The sequence below is a fragment of the Alligator sinensis genome, unplaced genomic scaffold (assembly GCF_000455745.1).
Source record: "Alligator sinensis unplaced genomic scaffold, ASM45574v1 scaffold480_1, whole genome shotgun sequence".
Classification (NCBI taxonomy): Eukaryota; Metazoa; Chordata; order Crocodylia; family Alligatoridae; genus Alligator; species Alligator sinensis.
The window spans coordinates 266,091-284,631 of record NW_005842462.1 but is presented as its reverse complement, the minus strand read 5'-3'; the positions used below and the strand labels follow the sequence as shown (position 1 = coordinate 284,631).

The window sequence follows — 18,541 nt, the reverse complement described above, 5'->3', positions numbered from 1 at the left end:
CCAGCGGAGTTGATGTTTCCTGACCTCTGCCTCAATGCTGGTTATGTTAGCTGCAGAGAGGATGCTGGCATTGGTGCAGAGGTCCTCCCATCTAGTGCGAAGAACCTTCCTAAGGCAATGCTGATGGAACTATTCCAGGCACTGAAGATGGCTTCAATATGTCGCCCATGTCTCACACCCATAGAGGAGTGTGGGGATAACCACTGCATTGTAGACCAGGATCTTAGTTTCCATCTGCAGATGTCAGATAGCAAAGACATGGCAAAGCAGCTTTTTGAAGGATATGCTGGCACAGCAAATCCTATGTTTAATTTCTACATCAAGACTGACTGACTGGGAAAGGTGACTACTTAGGAATGGGAAATGCTTGATGTTTTCCATGGGTTCTCCACCAGTGATAATTTGTGGGGAAGGGGGGCAGCTTGTGCTGAGGCAGGCTGATGGAGCACCTTGGTCTTCCCAATATTAAGGGAGAGTCCTAGGCAATGGTACGCACCTGAAAAAAGATCAAGGGTGGACTACAGGTTAGTCTCAGTATGAGTGAGTATAACACAGTCATCAGCATACTGAAGGTCAGTGATGCCAGTCTTGGTAACTTTCATTTTGCTGTGGAGGTGCCACAGGTTGAAAAGCTGACCACCCATTCAATGCTCAACCCCAATTCCAGGAGGAAGGCGGTCAAAGATGAGACTCAAAATCGCAGCAAGGTAGATGGAGAAAAGGGTTGGGACAATGACGTTTGATACCAGTATGGATGGTAAATGGGTCTGTCTCTGATCCATTGCAAAGGACTGTGGCAGTCATCCAATCATGGAGTAGCCTGAGGACACTGATGAACTTCAGTGGACAATCAAACCTAGCCAGCCAGCACCTTCCATAAGGCTTCACGATTGATGGAGTCAAAGGCCTTGGTTAGGTCAATGAATGCTAGATCACACAACCCAACACACAAGTTCAAAGGCTCCTGAAGTATTTAGAAAAGTACAAACTATATTGAATGGAGTCTGAAACCAAAAGTATGCTTCACTTTCTTAGGACAGGTATTTTGCAAGGAAGAACATTTTCTGTATTGCAAAAGTGCTTAACCCAACATTAACTAATTTTTTTTTTCAAACATCACTATTCAAAAAGAATATTGCTATTAAATTAAGTGTAGATACCAGTTTTTGGTACAATGTTACTGTGACATGAAACATCCAACACCCTTATAGCACTACAAAAAGGGGCCAGACGTTGATGTTTATTCGTTAAGGGCCAAATACAGCTCTCACATCTATAGCTACTCATAGAATAAGTGCAGAGGAGTTGGTACAGTTTCATTGCATGAGATACAAGAGTCCATTTATATCTACTCTCCAGCTGCCATGGAATTGCAGGAGGGCTCTGCAGCTCAGCAGTGTGCCTTAGTTTTGGAAAACCATTTCCTGCTCATGCAGCTCTCTAATGCCTGATCCAGCCTATTGACTCCAGATGTTTGCATATGGATTTTGGCTTAAGGGTTCTTGCTCCCATGAAGTAAATAGGAGCTTTGTAGTATTGGGTCCTAGAAGCAAAACATTTAAAACAGCAAATGTAATTTGGCTATTATTTGTATTGTATGAGTGTCTAGGAATCCCAGAAATTGACTTGGTCCCCCAATGTCTAGCACTGTATAAACATGGAACAAAAAGATAATTGCCGTTCCAAACAACTTGTAATTTAAGTATAAGTCAATGTGTGGATGTGGACAGACTGATGAGGAAGAACTCCCATGTTTGTGTCATATTGGTGGGAAAAATAATATAACCTCTCCACAAGATGTTGCAAAAACTAGAATGCCATATTTTTAGAACACAAAAAGGTGCTATAGGTAACCATGCACTCACATGTCATAGTCACTCTTATGTTCAGAAATGTGCAATTAATTTCACTTGGCTTTTTGCAAGTGTGAAGACATTTCACATCCCTAACTTTTTTCCCATTTTGGTCCTCCTGCAGAACATTTTCCAACACTTTCCAACAGGTCTGGCCTTACCCATTTTCCTTTAAATTTATTGAAAGAATAACTCTCATTCTGAGGTTCATTTTGTCAAAGTTCTTCCCAGAATGTGTTTATGGTTGTGTTATAAACTCCTGACAAACATGTGCATTATAAATAAAACTAATCCTTGGGGCAATTTTTTGAGTTCAGACGAATGGTGCCATGCTAATCAAGGATCAGGGTCTTTTGCAATTGACTATATAGTATGATTCTTGCAGACAAAAATGTTTCTCTAGGAGACATGCTCGTAAACCAAAGGCAGCTTTTTTGGCAGTAAATACTATGAAGTTTAGGCTGTTAGTAAATTGCAAAATATATAGTATTCCTTAATTAGAGTAGAAAAGTTTATGGAATGACTATAGTTTATTCCACTCTTTCTGTTGTCCAGGGGGTACCAAAGAGAGCTCTGAAAGTAATTACTTTTTCTTGCTCCAGTAACTAGACTTGAAAGATCAAAAAATATTTTTAGGCCAGTTAAAATGTAGTTTTAACAATTTACTTGACCTGAAATGAATTATTTCATGTTCATTTGGTTTAACCCCTTTTAAGATTAAATTTGGATCAATTTCTAAACAAAATATTGTTTTGAAGCAAAAAAAATCATTTTGAAAATATCAAAATGGAACATTAAATTTTCTCCCATTCTTTGACTGAAACTAGTTTCCAAATTCAGCATGAATTTGTGAATAGATGAGTTGATGCAAAGCTGTATTTTTAACAAATAAGCCATTCATGTGAACAATTTGCCTAGCTCTAACACTGTTACAATTTGGGCTGTACTCTTCTTGTCTGAACTGTTGTTTTAAATTACCTTTCTTATAAGACCATCTTTCATTGTACATTTTGAAAATATTAAACAATATACACTTTGAAAAGTCATGTGGTTTTGTATAGTGAAAGGAAATGTGAGCAGCAGCATATAAAATTCTTCCCCAGTTATTTTACATAATGTTTTCTGGAATGTGATTTGCAGAGGAAGATAAAGCAGAAGAATGCAATGTGAAGAGGTAGAATGCCTCTAAGAACTGTGGATGTTTTAAAACGGAATTTTGAATTGATTGTAGTGTAACTAACTGAATTTAATGGATCTAAATTTTAAGACTCAATTTACTATGAAATGAGTGATTTTATTTCTAGAATGGTCTCCCCCTATAGAAATAGTTCTTTCATAGACATTACCCATATTCATAGTGGGTGTTTTGCAAATCTCTGTGTTGTTTATATTAACAGTAGACTAAAATCATGTGAAATCTTTTTGCTCACTTGGTGCTGTGATCTGCTTTGAAACATCTGTGATGATACTACATAAGGCCATAATTCAAAACAGTTTAATATGCATTTAGAGCACAGCTGTAGCATTCAGTTTCAATGTAACTGTCAAGATAATTAAAATTGGTTTCTGATTATTATCATCATGCATATATATTTAACTACACTTGTAAAATGTAATTTTTCATCACCTTCTGCCAAAACAGAAAATGTAATCACAGAGGTTTGTCTGGTTTTAATCTCTCTTTTGCAATAAGTGCCACCATACTGAGCAACAAGCTTGTTAATGTCAATCAGCCTACACTTCTTGTAGTGCCAAACAGGTCATCTACATCCTATATCAGTCAAGTATGTACCTTTTTTTACATCAGTCAAGTATGTAGCATTTTCTTCATGAAGCAGCAGCAAAAGAAGCATAGTGACCTAGTAACCACAAGGTTAAGATCTGGGGAATGTCTTACTCAGGTATTTTAATCTTTTCTCTGCTTCAGTACTCCTGGAAGCCACTAACAAAAAGATATTCAACTGTTGTCATAATACAAGTGCAGGTTAATTCAGCAAGAGTATAATGATAGAGGGAGTCAGAGGCAGAATTTTATTGAATTTAAATCTTAAGCTAAGGTTCTATTTTAGTTTTCATATTCTTTTTAAACATACTAAATCTTCAAGGGTAAGTATAGACAGTCAAAAAGCTGTAGGCAGAATCAATTCAATTTAGGCAGCTTCCTCTAAGCTGCTTATGTTGAACCAATAACTAACTGAACTGACTTTCATTTTTCAATTGGGAAAGGCAGGGGGAGGCCTGCACTGACCCAGGTCAGTAGACTGGAGGTACTAGAGCACATCTGCCAGCCTGCTGGCTATTGCCAGCCCAACCAAGTATCCCTGATTGACTCCCCGGTATATGCCCCCAACCCTGTGCTGTCCCTCAGAGCAGGTTGAGGAGTACCCTGTCCAGGTGCTGGGAATTTCCCCCCTCTCCCTCCCCAGCTGCTGATTGCTTCAGCCACTCCCACAGGAGGGAGGGAAAAGGAGTGCTTCCAGCCAGATGCCTGCCCATGCTTCCCCCCACCCCAGCCCAGGGTCCCCCAACCCTGGGCAGCCCAGGGAGCTGAGGGCAATTCTTCCCCTCCTGAACTCCAGAGCTGCTTGCTTTAGCCCCTGCAAGTCTCAGGTGGCCTCAGGGAGTAGAGGGAAATTCTTCTGCTCCCCTGCAATTAGTTTTGCCTCAGACTCACAGCAGCTGATGCAGGACTGGCTGTAGAGGAACAGGAGAATTTCTCTCTGCTCCCTGAAGTTGCCTGGGACTCACAGGGGCTAAGGAAAGCAGCTCTGGGCTTTGGGAGGGGAAGAATTCCCCTCAGCTCCCTGGGGCTGCCCTGGGCTGAGGGAGCCTGGGCTGGGGTGAGGTACCCATCCAGGAGGATTGCTTCTTCCTTCCTCCTGTGGCAGCTGATGAAGCAATGAGCAGCTGGGAAGAGGGCAGGGGGAGAGTTGCCAAAGGTCCAAAAGCCCCCAATATGGGGGCTTTCCTTCCCACCATGTGCTATGTAGACTCTGGCTAGAAGGTCTGGGGGGGTGTTCCTCTGCCTCCCCCCATTCCTATGGGTTGAAGAATGCAGGCAGGAAGCAGGCTAAGGAGCAGAGGGGAGAGGCAGTCCCTGCTCCACTGGAGCAGACAGCATAGCCCAGGCCTGCAAAGCATTCTGGGATGCTGGGGACTGTGAGTTAATGTGAACCAGGAAGGGATCTGGGACAGAATTTCCAAAACTTGGTTTGACCTAAATCAGTTAAGTCTGCTACTACATCCAACCAGGTTTATCTTAAACTGGTTTTGGCCATTTTGAAAGTGGTTTATGTGCACTGAACTTCTGTTCTGTTACAGTTTTACATCAGTTTCCGTTCACTTAAACTCGTTTAACTTCTATCCCTAGGCTAAGTCATCCTTAATTTTGGAGGGTTATTGTAGCTGTGGTGGTTCAGGAAATATATGAAAGGCAAAGGATTTTTTTGGAGACAACTTTTATTGGACCAACTGGATAGTTGTGGGAGATGTTAAATCTGGGAAATCAGCACACATAGCTTGAGCTATGGAGGAGAGCTAAATAATGGAGAGAACAACAGCCTGTGTACAACTTCATGTGTAAATGAAAACAAAATCTGGTTGAAGAAATGAAGGAGGACTGTGAAATAAGAGCAAAGAGTCTTTACCAGGAGTAGCTCCAAAACAAGAGAAGTTGCATTACAATGGATAACTAATTGTATAGAAGAGCAATACCATCCAAGTGGGAAAGGGACCATTAACTCTTAATTCAGTTTTTTAGCAAAGTCCAAGAGTTGGCAACTTTTTGCCCATGAAGGCCACAAGTCGCTGCCTGCCCCCTCCCCCAGAGTGGTAGCTATCCACCCTTACTCTCTTTACTGATCCCCACCCCCATACACCTCTTTTGCAGTGAGGATAAATACCGAAACATTGGAGCAGCAGGCTGCTCAGTGGAGGAGTGCACTGCGAAGTGGATGAGTGGCACAGGTTGCCAGCCTGTGATCTAATCAGTGTGGTTCAGGTCTATTTGAGTCCAGGAGTCAAAAAAGGAAATTGGGTCCAAAATCTGATCTGGAACCTGATTGAATCTGTTAAGTCTGATTAGTGCTCTTTGGTGCACTATTATATGTTATATACACCTGTGGAAGAATGAGCCTGCAAAGATGATATTTTGATTTTGTAGCACTTTTATGCATATTTTGTACAACTGCAGGGCATGAGGCAGTGGAAGTCATGTCCAGTGAGAACCTTGCCTGAATAAAAAACAAAAAGGCTTTTACCCTGTGTATGTAATGATGAGCAGGAGTCCTGTCAACAGCAATGTGTTTTTATTGTATCTTGCCATGGATTCCAGTAAAGATGCCAGAAGTACTTTTGAGACTCCAAAACTACTGGAATGATGTAGTCAGTTATAATGATTATAGGTGGATCCATAGGGAATGTTTCCTATTTAAACTTAACTGCTGTTAGTTTTAGATTACAGAAAGGGATGATATTTTTTTTACAAAGAAATACTAAATACACAAAAAAGATGTCAGGATATATATTTTTTAACAGTTCAACACTGAGCAGCTAATCTAGCTCACTCACCTGTACTCTGTGAGTTAGTGGAACCCCTTGTCTTCCTTAAGGCTGAAACAGTTCTAGACACATATATTTAAAAAAAAAGGCCATTCATGTTGAAACTATGTATTTAAAAAGTGTTAACTTCATGCTTGGCAGCTTTACTCTGTACACTTCAAAATAATTAAGATTGTATCCTGTCATTAGTAGTAAAAAGGTGTAATAAGTCAACACAGCAGCTTAAATAAACCAGCCATTGTGTCAACTGACTTCAAATCTTAACTTCCTGTTAACTTAATTAACTAAATTCAGATACTGCATCCAAACCCATAAAGGTAATATGCCTCAGCCAAAACAATTTAATCCATACAACGCAATGTATTGTGTACTTTTCATAAAATTCCCTCAGCCATTCAGGTACCATTCAGGAGGATGGTGAGGTGGAAATCCTAAAGGGAGAGTCAGACATGGCACTCTTTCATTAGTACTTAATATTTAAGTGCTTTTAAAGGGATCTAGTTAAATAAAATACTTCATTAAACATTGATTTTTAGTAAAATGTACTATTTTATTTTCCTTAGACTCTTTTAAAGTTAATGCAGCATTTTTAGAACTGTCAGTTGCAAAGGAGAATGGAATTGTCTTTCTATATAACAAGCACAGCACTGGAGAATTTTCTTTACTTCCACCTATATGCCAAATGTTATCAGGGAAGAGGGGATCACCTTGTAACAAGGGTGGGAAAGGAATTTCATGCCCTGTCAGTACAGGAAATAATTGCAATGGTGTTTCCTCTAGAAAATACTATCTTCTAGAAATCAGGTATAGATCTCTTAAGTTTTGGCAGCTTTTAAGGCTGATGCCATCTATCCCCAATATGTTTTTTAGGACATTTGCACAACACTAGCTTTGATTGATCAAAATAATGTAAAGCCCTTCAATATTTGTACAATGACTAGTAATCGCTTATATTGTAATTACACAGAAGTAAGATACTTCATTACAGCTTTATAAATTACTTATATTCTTTCATCATTTGTCATATTCCAGTATTTTTAGGTCTATTCTCTACTACTTTTTTTTTTTTAAATATGATGCCAAATTAATTTGGGGAAAATATTTTTAGAACTAACAGATATTACCTTTGTTTTTTCATTCCTTACAGTGTGAAGGGAGCAGATGCCGGCAATGGGATCCGAGTGTTTGTTCCAGATATTGGGATGTTCATTGCTAGCTTGACCATATGGCTTGTCTGCAGAAAAGTTGTTCAGAAACCAGTGACAGAGGATGCAGCCCAATACAACATGCAATTTGAAAATGAAGAAATGGTATTAAATACACATGTTTACTTTACATATACCTTTTTAGCTAGTACTAAACTGGGTGTTTGAGTTTTGTTTGGAAACCATTTCCTAAGAATTGGTTGTGTTCAAGTGAGCTTGGTTTCACAAATAAAATGAATTATTTGAAAGAGAAAAGTGCACTATGATAATTTATCTTAATAAAGCACAAAAAAGAATTCAAATTTTTTACTTAGAGACAAACCAAAGATGCAAACTTTAGTTTGGGCCTGAATTTTTCAAATATTCAGGGGATATAGGTTGAGAGGTCTAGCTCAGCCCATTGTTATGACAAACAAATCTGGATCTATTTCTTTTCCAGTTTTTTAAATTATTCAGATTTGGTAACCTTGGACCCACATATAGATCTGCTGTTCATTTACATCAGATCTTTTGTCTGTATTTTGGTAAGCCTGGCATCCAGTAACAGTGTTTGGATGATTTCGATGAATGACCTGCAAAAAAAAGGGAAAGGAAGGTCTTCCAAAAGCTATGCTTCTGGAAAAAGATGTCTAATTTTGTTAATAATGGGAATATTCTGCTGGACATGCTTTTGTCTTTGCCTTCTTGAAGCATACTAGTGGTGGGAACAGGGGAGACAGGAACAATCAGTGTACATACATAATTTGATAGACATATAGAAATAAAGAAACCTATTTATTCACAGTGGGAATCAGCCTAGATCACACTGTGATTCCTGATATAAATCTCAACATAACTTTTTTAAAATATGAGTGATCAAGTCAGCTCAAGTGCCCTGCACCCTATCTTCTACTCTACATAGGTTTAAGTGGGAATTCTAATATGACCTTATTAAGATGATGCTACTCTTTATATTTAATTGTGAAGGTATTTCTCACAATGGAATGATTACAACTCATTTATTTAATGCAAAAGTGCAATTAGAGATGGGCTACCTCTTGGGAATCAGTCATATATTTTAGTGCAGCTCTAGAGAGGAGGAGAGTACAAAGATTTTCCTATATGTTATCTTTGCTTTTCCTGAATTCTCAGGTTATCCATACCCGGTCTATTTCCTGGTGCAACATAAGCATTACTGTACTTCCCACTTCATTTTCTAGGGTTCTCATGGGCTGTTCCGATGGCTGGGGATTAGTTGAAAGTTACAGCTGCTAGCCCCATATTATCCCATTGACCGTGGCCCAAGATCCTGACCAGGCTCCACTGGCTCTTTTGAATCTCCTAGGAGCTGGTAAAACTGGTCTTAAGGTTATATTTTAGCTGGATGGAGCAAAAGAGCTTTTGTAGGGACTAACATCTGGTGCTGTAATGGGAGACATTCCAAGTGCTGAGAAGTATAGCCCAGTGACAATGTTGATAAGCACTTTTGTGTTCAGTCCATTTCTCTTACAGGAAAGCTGTATTTTATGGGAGCAGGGCTCTGACAGTCTTCTTTAAAGCCATTGATCTTCTATATAGAAAATGTGTATATCCAAGCATAAAACAAAAGTAATCTGATTATGGAAGCTCGCTAGAAGAACAAAAGGGTGCACTCAGGTTCTTCTTTGTCTGAATGGTGATTTTACAAGACTCAGATTTGGTATCCATTTTTTATTTATACTGGAGATGGATCCAAGCCCATGTTCTGGGAATGGAGGAATTCATATTTGGGCAAGAGTCTGATGGAGAAAACAAGGAAATGAGCTATGGCAGGCAGAGAAGGCTACCAGGTAATTTGCCTGGAATGTAAAGTAAAGGTAATCTAGTAAATATTGATTAAATAGAACAGAATATTCTTTTCAAATGGGATCTTTCATACATTGAGTACCTCAAGGCAGTCTGAAATGCAGTGAGAGGTGTCAGGATATTACAGAAAGTAGGGAGAGAACTTTTGTATATATAAACCCCATAAACAAATGTTTGTATGGCTTCATTTATCCCCATTACATCAAAAACAAAGCCAGATTATTGGTTTATAGTTGAATAATCTGTTTGCTCTTAAAATATCATAACATTTATTAATGAAAGTTAAATATTTCATAACCCATGGTTTCAGATACCAGGTGTCTCTTTGTATGTGTCTGCAGACATCTTGCAATCATTTGTGCCACACAGTCTTGATATGTGACTTGTTAACACTGGAATCCAGCATGGGCAGATGAGCAGTTATCTAAGAGTAGCTGCTGTGGTAGGTGTTGTCACAGTGCCTCCCCAATATGTGGTAGGAAAGCATGTAATAAATTATATGCATTGGGCAAACCATTACCCCTGTATAGTCATGGACACATGATACCTACACTGGCTTGTTATTTATGTTGTTTGTGTGGAGTAACTCTAAACGGAACTTATGTAAGTTAGCCTGGTGTAGGGCTGTATGTTATGTGTCCACTCCTTTTTCACAACAGCGTAAAGGAAGTTTATAGCAATGCAAATATGTTGTTTGTCCAAGCCCTTAGGTAGAACCTACAAAAGTGGCTATAAGTTTATTGGAATATAGAAGCAGGTAGATGGTCTAAGGAGAGCATCATGCATAAACTCCATATGTTACAGAACATTTAAGTCTTGGGAAGAGATTCTGGCCTCGTGCAGAAATTGTTTTTCTCCTGAGAGAGTCAGTGCTATCGCAGGAGAAACTGAGTGTACAGATGTTCAGGTTTTTTTTCCCAGAGTAAAAATGACCACTCCAGGAGAAAAAATATCTGGGAATAACCAGGGTTAAATCACTATAGAACAAATGTCTGTACATGTTGTGGCTTTTCTCAGAAGAAAACATAGTTCTCCAGTGTTCCTTCCTGGCTGTCCCTCCTCCCCCTGGGAGACAGTGTGTCATTCACTGAACTCTGCTGCTTCAGCAGGGAGCAAAACATGCCCCCTTCACAATCCCACATTATGCTGCAGGGAAACTGATCATAGGCAGCCTGGGTCAGCCAAACAGGGCTGCCCTATGTACTGCTGCCATCTGTCACCAGACAGACTAAGGGAGCCTGTAGAGCACACTGAGATGTGTGCATAGGGCCCCCATTCCCAGCTGCACAGTGTCAGCATTGTAAGCTTTCCACTCTTCAGACTTCAGCATATTAATACCTGTACATGTAGTTCTGTGTATTTTTTCTAGTAGGAGAACAAACCTAAGAGAATTCTCTCAGATTATTTGAATGTGTGAATACAGCCTTGGGTACTGGTCCAATTTATGTGGATTGTATTCAAGAATTTGGTTTTATGTTTTGATTAAGCATGTTTTTTTAAAAAGGAAAATGAACAACATTCTTTGCCTCTTCAACAACTGCTTACTGGTGATTAGCTGGTGTAAACCAGCTAGTGTACATTGCTATAGTTCTATTGAAGTCAAAAGAAAATCCAATATGATGAATGTTTACAGTGGGCCATAAAAATATTGTGGAGGCATCTAACATCTAAAATAATTTGTTTGAAGAGCTCAGATTAAATGGTTTTAATTTAATCAGACCTTTAAAGGACACACTTCATGTCCGAATTATCATCAGTGTGTAGCTGATGGCAAAGTCCCAGATTCCAGTACCCTTCCTTATATAAAGAGGTACTTTCTGCTGCTAGTGACACCCCTAAAAACTACTGTAAAATTAAATCAGTGGGACGGTTCATGGAAAAAGAAGACATTACTCAGATTGGAAGTGGTATCAGAATCCAAACAGAAGGGATTAAAGATAGTGAAGGCCAATGAAAATATCTGTCTTAATTCCTGACAGGAATCCTCATTCCAAATTTAGGGGAAACCAAGCTGAATGAGAAAGAAAAAATGTTTTGAAGAGCAGGAGTGAAGGTGGGTGGGCAATAGGAGGCACTCAATTATTTGTAAGTAATGCTGTCCCAAGAATAAGCAGTGTGGTTTTAATTAACAGTGAGTCATGAAGTAGAAAAGTCTGCCAAATACTAGGCAACTGTCCAACTCATTACCACCCCTAAATGGTTGTGCACTTGGAGCTAACGTGTCTACAGGCCTTTTTTATTGGAACTCAGAAAATTTAAAACAGGTGAATATAGCTGGAGGATGGCTCAGACTGCAAACTCTGAAAGGCACAATGCCAGTCAAAAGGTGTAAAAGGTGCAAAAAGGGGCCACTTAGCTTCCCAACTGCAGCTGCAATACGATTGTGATTTGGTGCACATGGTGACTTGATATGCCAAAATGCAGATGCAGTATACATAGTCTAGTAGGTATTTAGAAAGAAAGCTACTTTTCTTAAGACTTTGGATTAATTGCCCAGCACTGTAAGTGATACAAGCAAATCTGTTCAAGTTTTCATAACTTTAACTTTACAAGAGGAGTTGATCTTAATTAAAATATACATTAGTAGTTTTTCATGTAATTTTCTCTTCCTGTATTTATCCCTTTGTCCCTTCAGTCTTGGTTCTTATCCATTCTACCTAAGGTGTTCTTGAGCAGGTGAGCAGAATGCACTGGTCTACACTTTGTCCAAAAAGCTGCTTCAAAAGTGGACCAGGAGCAGGGTTAAGTGTGGTTTCAGAGTTGTGCATGCATAGGAAATGTCCTCCTGGTTCCAAGTTCCATATCATCCAGCATCATGCTGATGGTAAATAGAACCTAATAGGAAGGGAGAAAGGCTCAGGCTCCAGCCGCTATCTGGGGTTGAGACCATAGCTGCTACTTGCCAATCCCCCACTTCCTCTGTACCCCACCATCTCCCCCTGCAGCCTCTTCCCCTATCTACCTCCAACTCAGCCATTGCTCCTCCTTTTTCTCCTTCATGTGTCCTTACTGTGTGCTGGCAGGTGTCATCCATGCCTCAGCCTGGGGCATGGAGCACATCCCCAGCCTGGCCCCAATAGCAGCAGTGTGCAGCCTGCACAACTGCTACAGAGATTATGCTGGGACCTTGGTCTGTGCCCCAGGTTAGAACAGGGACGGAGCCTGCTGGCACAGGGTAGGGGGTGGGCGGTGGAGCAGAAGCTGTGAGGGAGGGAGGAAGCAGAGGCTAAGTGGGAAGGTGAGAAGCAGAGGTTGGGGGAGAAAGGAAATAGAGGCTGAGGGAGGGAGCATATAGGGGGAAGAGGTGGCAGGGGGCAGGCACAAGCAGGGAGTATGCTGCTTGTCTTCCCCACACTATCTGCTTCCCCATTGCCTGCCCCTATGCAGCAGTTGGAGGAATGACTTAAAGATGACTCTCCAATTATTAGATTCTACTCATGAAAAATTATAACAAATATATAAATGTTCTACATATAGAATCTAATTATTGGGGAAGTTTGTCTTAAATTCAGGATTGTCCTAGATCTGAGTAAATATGGTAGTTTGTCCATTTGTATTTGAACTGAAGTGTGTTCTTTACACAGAATTTACCACCTTACCCTTTATACGTCTTAATAACCTGTAAGCTTTCTTGACTGTAGTTGTCCTTTGAACAGATATCCTTATTGAGCTATCCACAAAAGTGGCACTCAATCTCTGGGGCCAAAGGCCAGATGGGCTACAGGCCAAATTGAACCCATACCCCTGATCAGGCTCCACTTCAACAGATTGGGGCCCCACATTGCCTGCCTTGGTTCCATGCTGCACCCCTGGGGCCTGTGCCGTCCATTTGGGGCTCCGTACCACCTTGCTCATGCACACACCACTAAATTGGGCCCTGCACTGCCTTCAGCCAGCCCCATGTGCCTGGACTGAGTCCCAGGCCACCTCTGTATTGCTAGTCTATCTAGCACACTGTCCAGCCCAGGGGCTCCTCACAGGTTTGGGAATTTGGCAGCAAGGGAGTTGCAGTTGGTGCCACCACTCCCCAACTACCAAATTTTTGGGCCAGTGAAGAACCTTGTGGGCCAAATGGCATAGCTCCACAAGCCAGATCTGACCCACAGGCCAGGGATTGAGTCCCTTCCTGAAATAAATTTAGCAACCAGATAAGTATATGAATAGCTCACATTTTTCTCTTGAGAATGCATCACTTTGCATTTATCAGAAGTGAATTGCATTTGTTATTGTTGCCCATTCACCTTGCTTGTTTGATGCTCTATGCAATCTTCTCTGGTCCTCTCTGATTGCAGGGGGGTAACTCAGCACGTGAGTGCATGGGACAGCATCAGTGTCTGAGCTGCCAGCAGCGGTGTCCTTTAGTTTAACTGTTATTTTCCCTCCTTGATGTTTACACTTCTGATGTATTTATGATATCCCCTGTCAGCCTGTGTTGGCTAGCCCTGGAGAACAGTAAAGACCCTTCCAGTTTCTTTGTCGTTGACAATGTTTCAGCATCTCAGACCAACCTTCTTAATTCCATGTCTTCCATCTCTTCCCACTTTGCTTTGGTTTTTCTTTATATTCTTGATGATTTTTTTAAAATCAAGATATGAGACTGTATCATCGCATTAGCTATGGTGTCCTGTGATGAATTCACATGAATTGGCTCAAGGGCACTATCTTGGGGAGTAAAATAATTGCTGTCCCTTTCTAGTACAATAGCTATTGCCTGTAATAGATTTCATGCCTCCCTTACTAAACTGCTAATGTTCCCTGTCAGCCCTACTTTCCTGTGATCCTATGATCCTATGTTCTGTTCAGTTAATTTACTGGAACATTTTCCCTTAAAACAGTTGGAAGTGGGTGTGAGTCCTAAAAGTTTACCTGTGAGAGTCTTTCCTTTCATATGGAGTAACATTCTACAAGTGGCTGCTTGTCACAAAATGCCTTGCTCTTTTTCCAACAGATCAGTATTCCTCATTGGCAACTTGTACTAAATGTCAAGGTCTTGTTAAGCAGAACAGAAATCATGCAGACTGATAACGGGAAAGCACGCTTTGACTACTATGTTTGACTGCCCCATTCAAATAGAGCTCTAGCCAACATGCCATTCAAATTGATTTCTAGGACTTAATTGTAGCCTATACTTATAAAAGAAGAGAGCCCAATCAAAACCTTGCTGCTATTCCACTTCTGATATTTCTGTCTTAGATTCTTCAATATACTCTTTTGGCTTTCCTGCAATCCTGAGGAATTCATGAATCAGTCATTTTAATATAATCTCTTTCTTTTAAGACAAAAAATGTTATCTTGTACACTCTTTTCAGTGGTCTACTCCATGTGGCTGTACACAAATGAACCCTACCTGGTTGCATTTGGCTTAACAAAAAGACTGATCAATCTCCCATTGAAGTCAATAGATATGTTTGTAACACTAAACAATTTGACAATTTAATCACTCTCCCAGCAAGAATTTCTCCTTATCTTTAGATTATTTAAGTAAATTATTTAGATATTTTATTTGAAAAATCATCCATAAACACTGGAAACTCTTTTCCTTTCAACTTTTTTGGGTTTTTTTAAATACACAATAGTCTTTTCAAAACTGTGTTTTGTAGACTATGTGGCTTCTTATAAACAAGCTTGAAAATATGAATGGTGAAATGTTATCATAGATTAGATTTAGAACAGAAGAAACTGGTTTAAGAAAAGAAAAGAAAAGAAAACCAGAATTCTTGGGTAACTTTAGAGTCAGTTCCTCTAGTACAGTTAAAACCAAGACTGTGGAAGCAGAAATTTTCTACAAGAACCTTGTTTTGCAATATGCCCAGTCCAGTTTCAACCAAACCATTCAGATATAAACACTATTTAGATAGAACTTTGTGAAATGTCAAATACTGTATGTTGCAGAATTCCCATTTTCTCTACATTATGGTCTCTGGGACACCTGTAGAAATCAAAGGTATTCAGTAGGTTTGCTCAAGTGTAACTGATTGGAATAGGAATTCTATTGGTGATACAAAAAGGGAGAGAATCCAGTCTACTATGTGCAGAGTCGGTTCCACAGAGCTAAGAGGAAATCAAAATCTCAATAATTTATTTTAGGTAATAAACTCTTCCAGTTTGAGAAGTCTGTTGAATATTAAATTAGACTTCTTCATTGTCATTTTTCAGAGTATAAACACACTTCTAGCAACTTGCACTGGGAGTCGCACATCAAAAAATGTCAGAGCAAAAATTAAAACATGGAAATTCTAGCTAAATGTGCACAAACTCTCTAATTATATTTTGTCCTTTAAAACCTACAACCCAAGCAATATAAACACATTCATCCAAACATCAATCTGATTGTGTTCTCCCTTTTTATTTCTATAAGCATAATATACAGCTTAATACACAAATACATTGAGATGTAGTGTTTATACAATTGTGGGTAGTATCAAACCAGGTCTGAATCAGTAAAATCTACCCAAGCTCTACTCTCTAATAAATGCAACACTTGTTTTTTAACTTTGGCTAAATTTATGTTCTGAGCAGGAAAAGAAGATTCAAACTTATTTTTTCCTTTTCTCACTCTGTGCTTCCTGATTCAGGCTGGGAGGAAATATCATTGTACTGCAAAAGGTGGTATTTGGCCAGCATTTATGGTACAACTGGAAGAAGGAAGCACCTGAATTCTCTTGAGCGAGCCTTTTCTTGTGAGGTTACCAGTGCATGGTCAGACATTTCTGATAATTACTGCCATACTAGCAAGTCATGCTAGCAAATTTCGGAATGCTAATAATTCTGAGTTATGGAACCTTTTGATACTCACTTCTTTCTAGATAGAAAAGTACCAGATAGTAAAGTTCTCACTTCTGTCATCATTCAAATGTTTAAAGGCTTACATTTTTCCTTTGTAGCGTTTCAAAGTAATTGAATTAATATGTTGCATATTTAAAGACACGATATCCTTAGCTGTAAGCACAAAACAAAGTGTATTCTGATGCAAGAATGGCTTTAAGATCAGACTAAGCCTGCCTGTTAGTAAAAACATTTATGAGATTTGAAGATATTTTGGTGCATTAGTATTTATATTGCACCAGATAAAACATTTAAAAACTAATAAATGTTAATAAAATAGCCACCAAAGTAACTAATGGACCTTCTGGCACTAGTCATAATAGTAGCTGCCACAACTGCCAGAGAGGCAATAATGTTTCCTTTTCCGTGCTTTATCTGAGTTTGGCAGTTTTAAAACGTGTTGTACATTGGAAACTCCTGGGATTTGCACAAAATTAGTGAAAAACCTAAACTACATTTAATCTGTTTATAACAAGTCCTGGGGCCCTACTCCACATAGCAAAGGTCATGGAAACACATTTTTATGACTTTACAAATGCTATAGGAGTATACTACATACTCCTTGAAGGGAGAGATTTATTTGATTTAATCAGCATCCAGAGGGATGCTATAATTGTATAATAAGTGATTTATTATGGAAGTACAAATATTTTTCTAACTATAGCCCATGAAGCATTGGATTGCAGTCTCAGATTGAACCATGTGGTGATGAAGGCCTTGCAAAATAATCGATTTGAAATAATACTGTTCTCCAATGAGTGTGTATATGCATTACAGCCTAATCATCAAAAAGTGGTCAAGCAACAGATGAAGGATCACCAGGTAGAGATAAAAATCTTTGGACCATTCATGGTACACCCAACCTCAGCAATCTGAAGTGTTTCATTTGTGTTTAAGAAAAGAGCAACAGAAGCTTCAGAGTTGTCAATTAAGACCATCCCTTGGGTGTTCATTGGGTTAGATAAGCAGAGTATATGGAAGCAGAGAAGCCAGCATTTGCATTTTTACACTTTACGGAATATAGCATTTCAAATATTTTAGTTTTGTTTTGAAGCTGTAATGGAAAATGCAAATGCCTTTGTAAAGACATAGAAACTGCATACTTGATCTCACACTGCTTTTCTATTCTGTTGGTAATTCTGTAGGCTTGAGCAGAATTGTAAGATACTGCAGGATCAGGCCTTGAATATAGCTCACATCCCTAGAAGTTCTCCATCCTAGTTAGAGAATGAGGAGGAGTCTGTAAATGCTTCTGCCTGGAAGCAGCCTACATGGAGCCCCTTTGAAGTCATTAGGGTTCTACACAAGTGCAGGGAACACTGAATGGATTCCTTCATGGGATCTAGACCTCTGTTTCTCTGTTTCTAGTTGCTCAATAGAAAATTTTGGGATTGCAATTTCCAGGGTTGATATAAAAGGTGCTTGATCTGAAATGCTGTCTTTTTACAGACAAAATAAACAGTCAAGGTCCCAAACCAGAGAAATTTTGTGCGTGTGTTTTATAGGAAAATGTTGGGAAATCAATTTTGCATTTACTTATTGCCTCAGTTTGGATCACAAGATTTTCTCCAAGATGAGGATCCCAGTAATACCAGAAGCACACTGTTCTCCTGCATTTCCTGTTACGTATCGATGCTATCATAACATTTTTATGGGAACAGGACTCAGAATTCTTATCTTGGCACTATAATAAAAGAGGATGTAATCTCATATATAGGACATATTAAACTGTTACAAATCTGCTGAATGGTGCAGGGGAATAATTTGACTATTGTGCTTTAAAATGTTTAGGTATATACTAGCAGGTGCCTGGAATCATAGAGATTCCAGAACTCTCCAGCCAGTCTTCCTATCCAGAAATATACTTCTTCTTAGTGCTTCTCCCCACCCATACTAGCATACATATCTCAAGACCCAGACTAGAGTGATTTAACTGAGTAAGAACTAGATCGGGGTGGGCAAAATGCGGCCCGTGGGCCAGATGTGGCCCACCAGGTCATTCTATCCAGCCCGTGGGGCCCCTAAAAAATTTAGAAAATTAATATTTATCTGTCCCTGGCTGCCTCTCATGCAGCCCCTGATGGCTTGCCAAACCTCAGTAAGCGGCCCTCTGCCCAAATTAATTGCCTGCCCCTGAACTAGATTCACCAGACCCATGAACCACCATACTAGGATGATTAGACTGCAAATGGAAAATGCATATTCCCTCTTGTGGCAAAGGAAATCCAAAGGCTTTTTATTTTGGGAGCTAAAAAGAGATGCATGGGATGGCTT

The 18,541-nt window shown here is 39.6% G+C and overlaps 1 protein-coding gene across 1 annotated transcript in view; it reads left to right on the top strand.

Moving 5' to 3' along the window:
- Nucleotides 1–18,541, top strand: part of LOC102376224 (piezo-type mechanosensitive ion channel component 2-like) — a 518,739-nt gene that overhangs the window by 286,222 nt on the left and 213,976 nt on the right. The window contains 1 exon segment of the mRNA XM_025212438.1: nucleotides 7,561–7,723. Coding sequence (XP_025068223.1) covers nucleotides 7,561–7,723 — 163 coding nt within the window.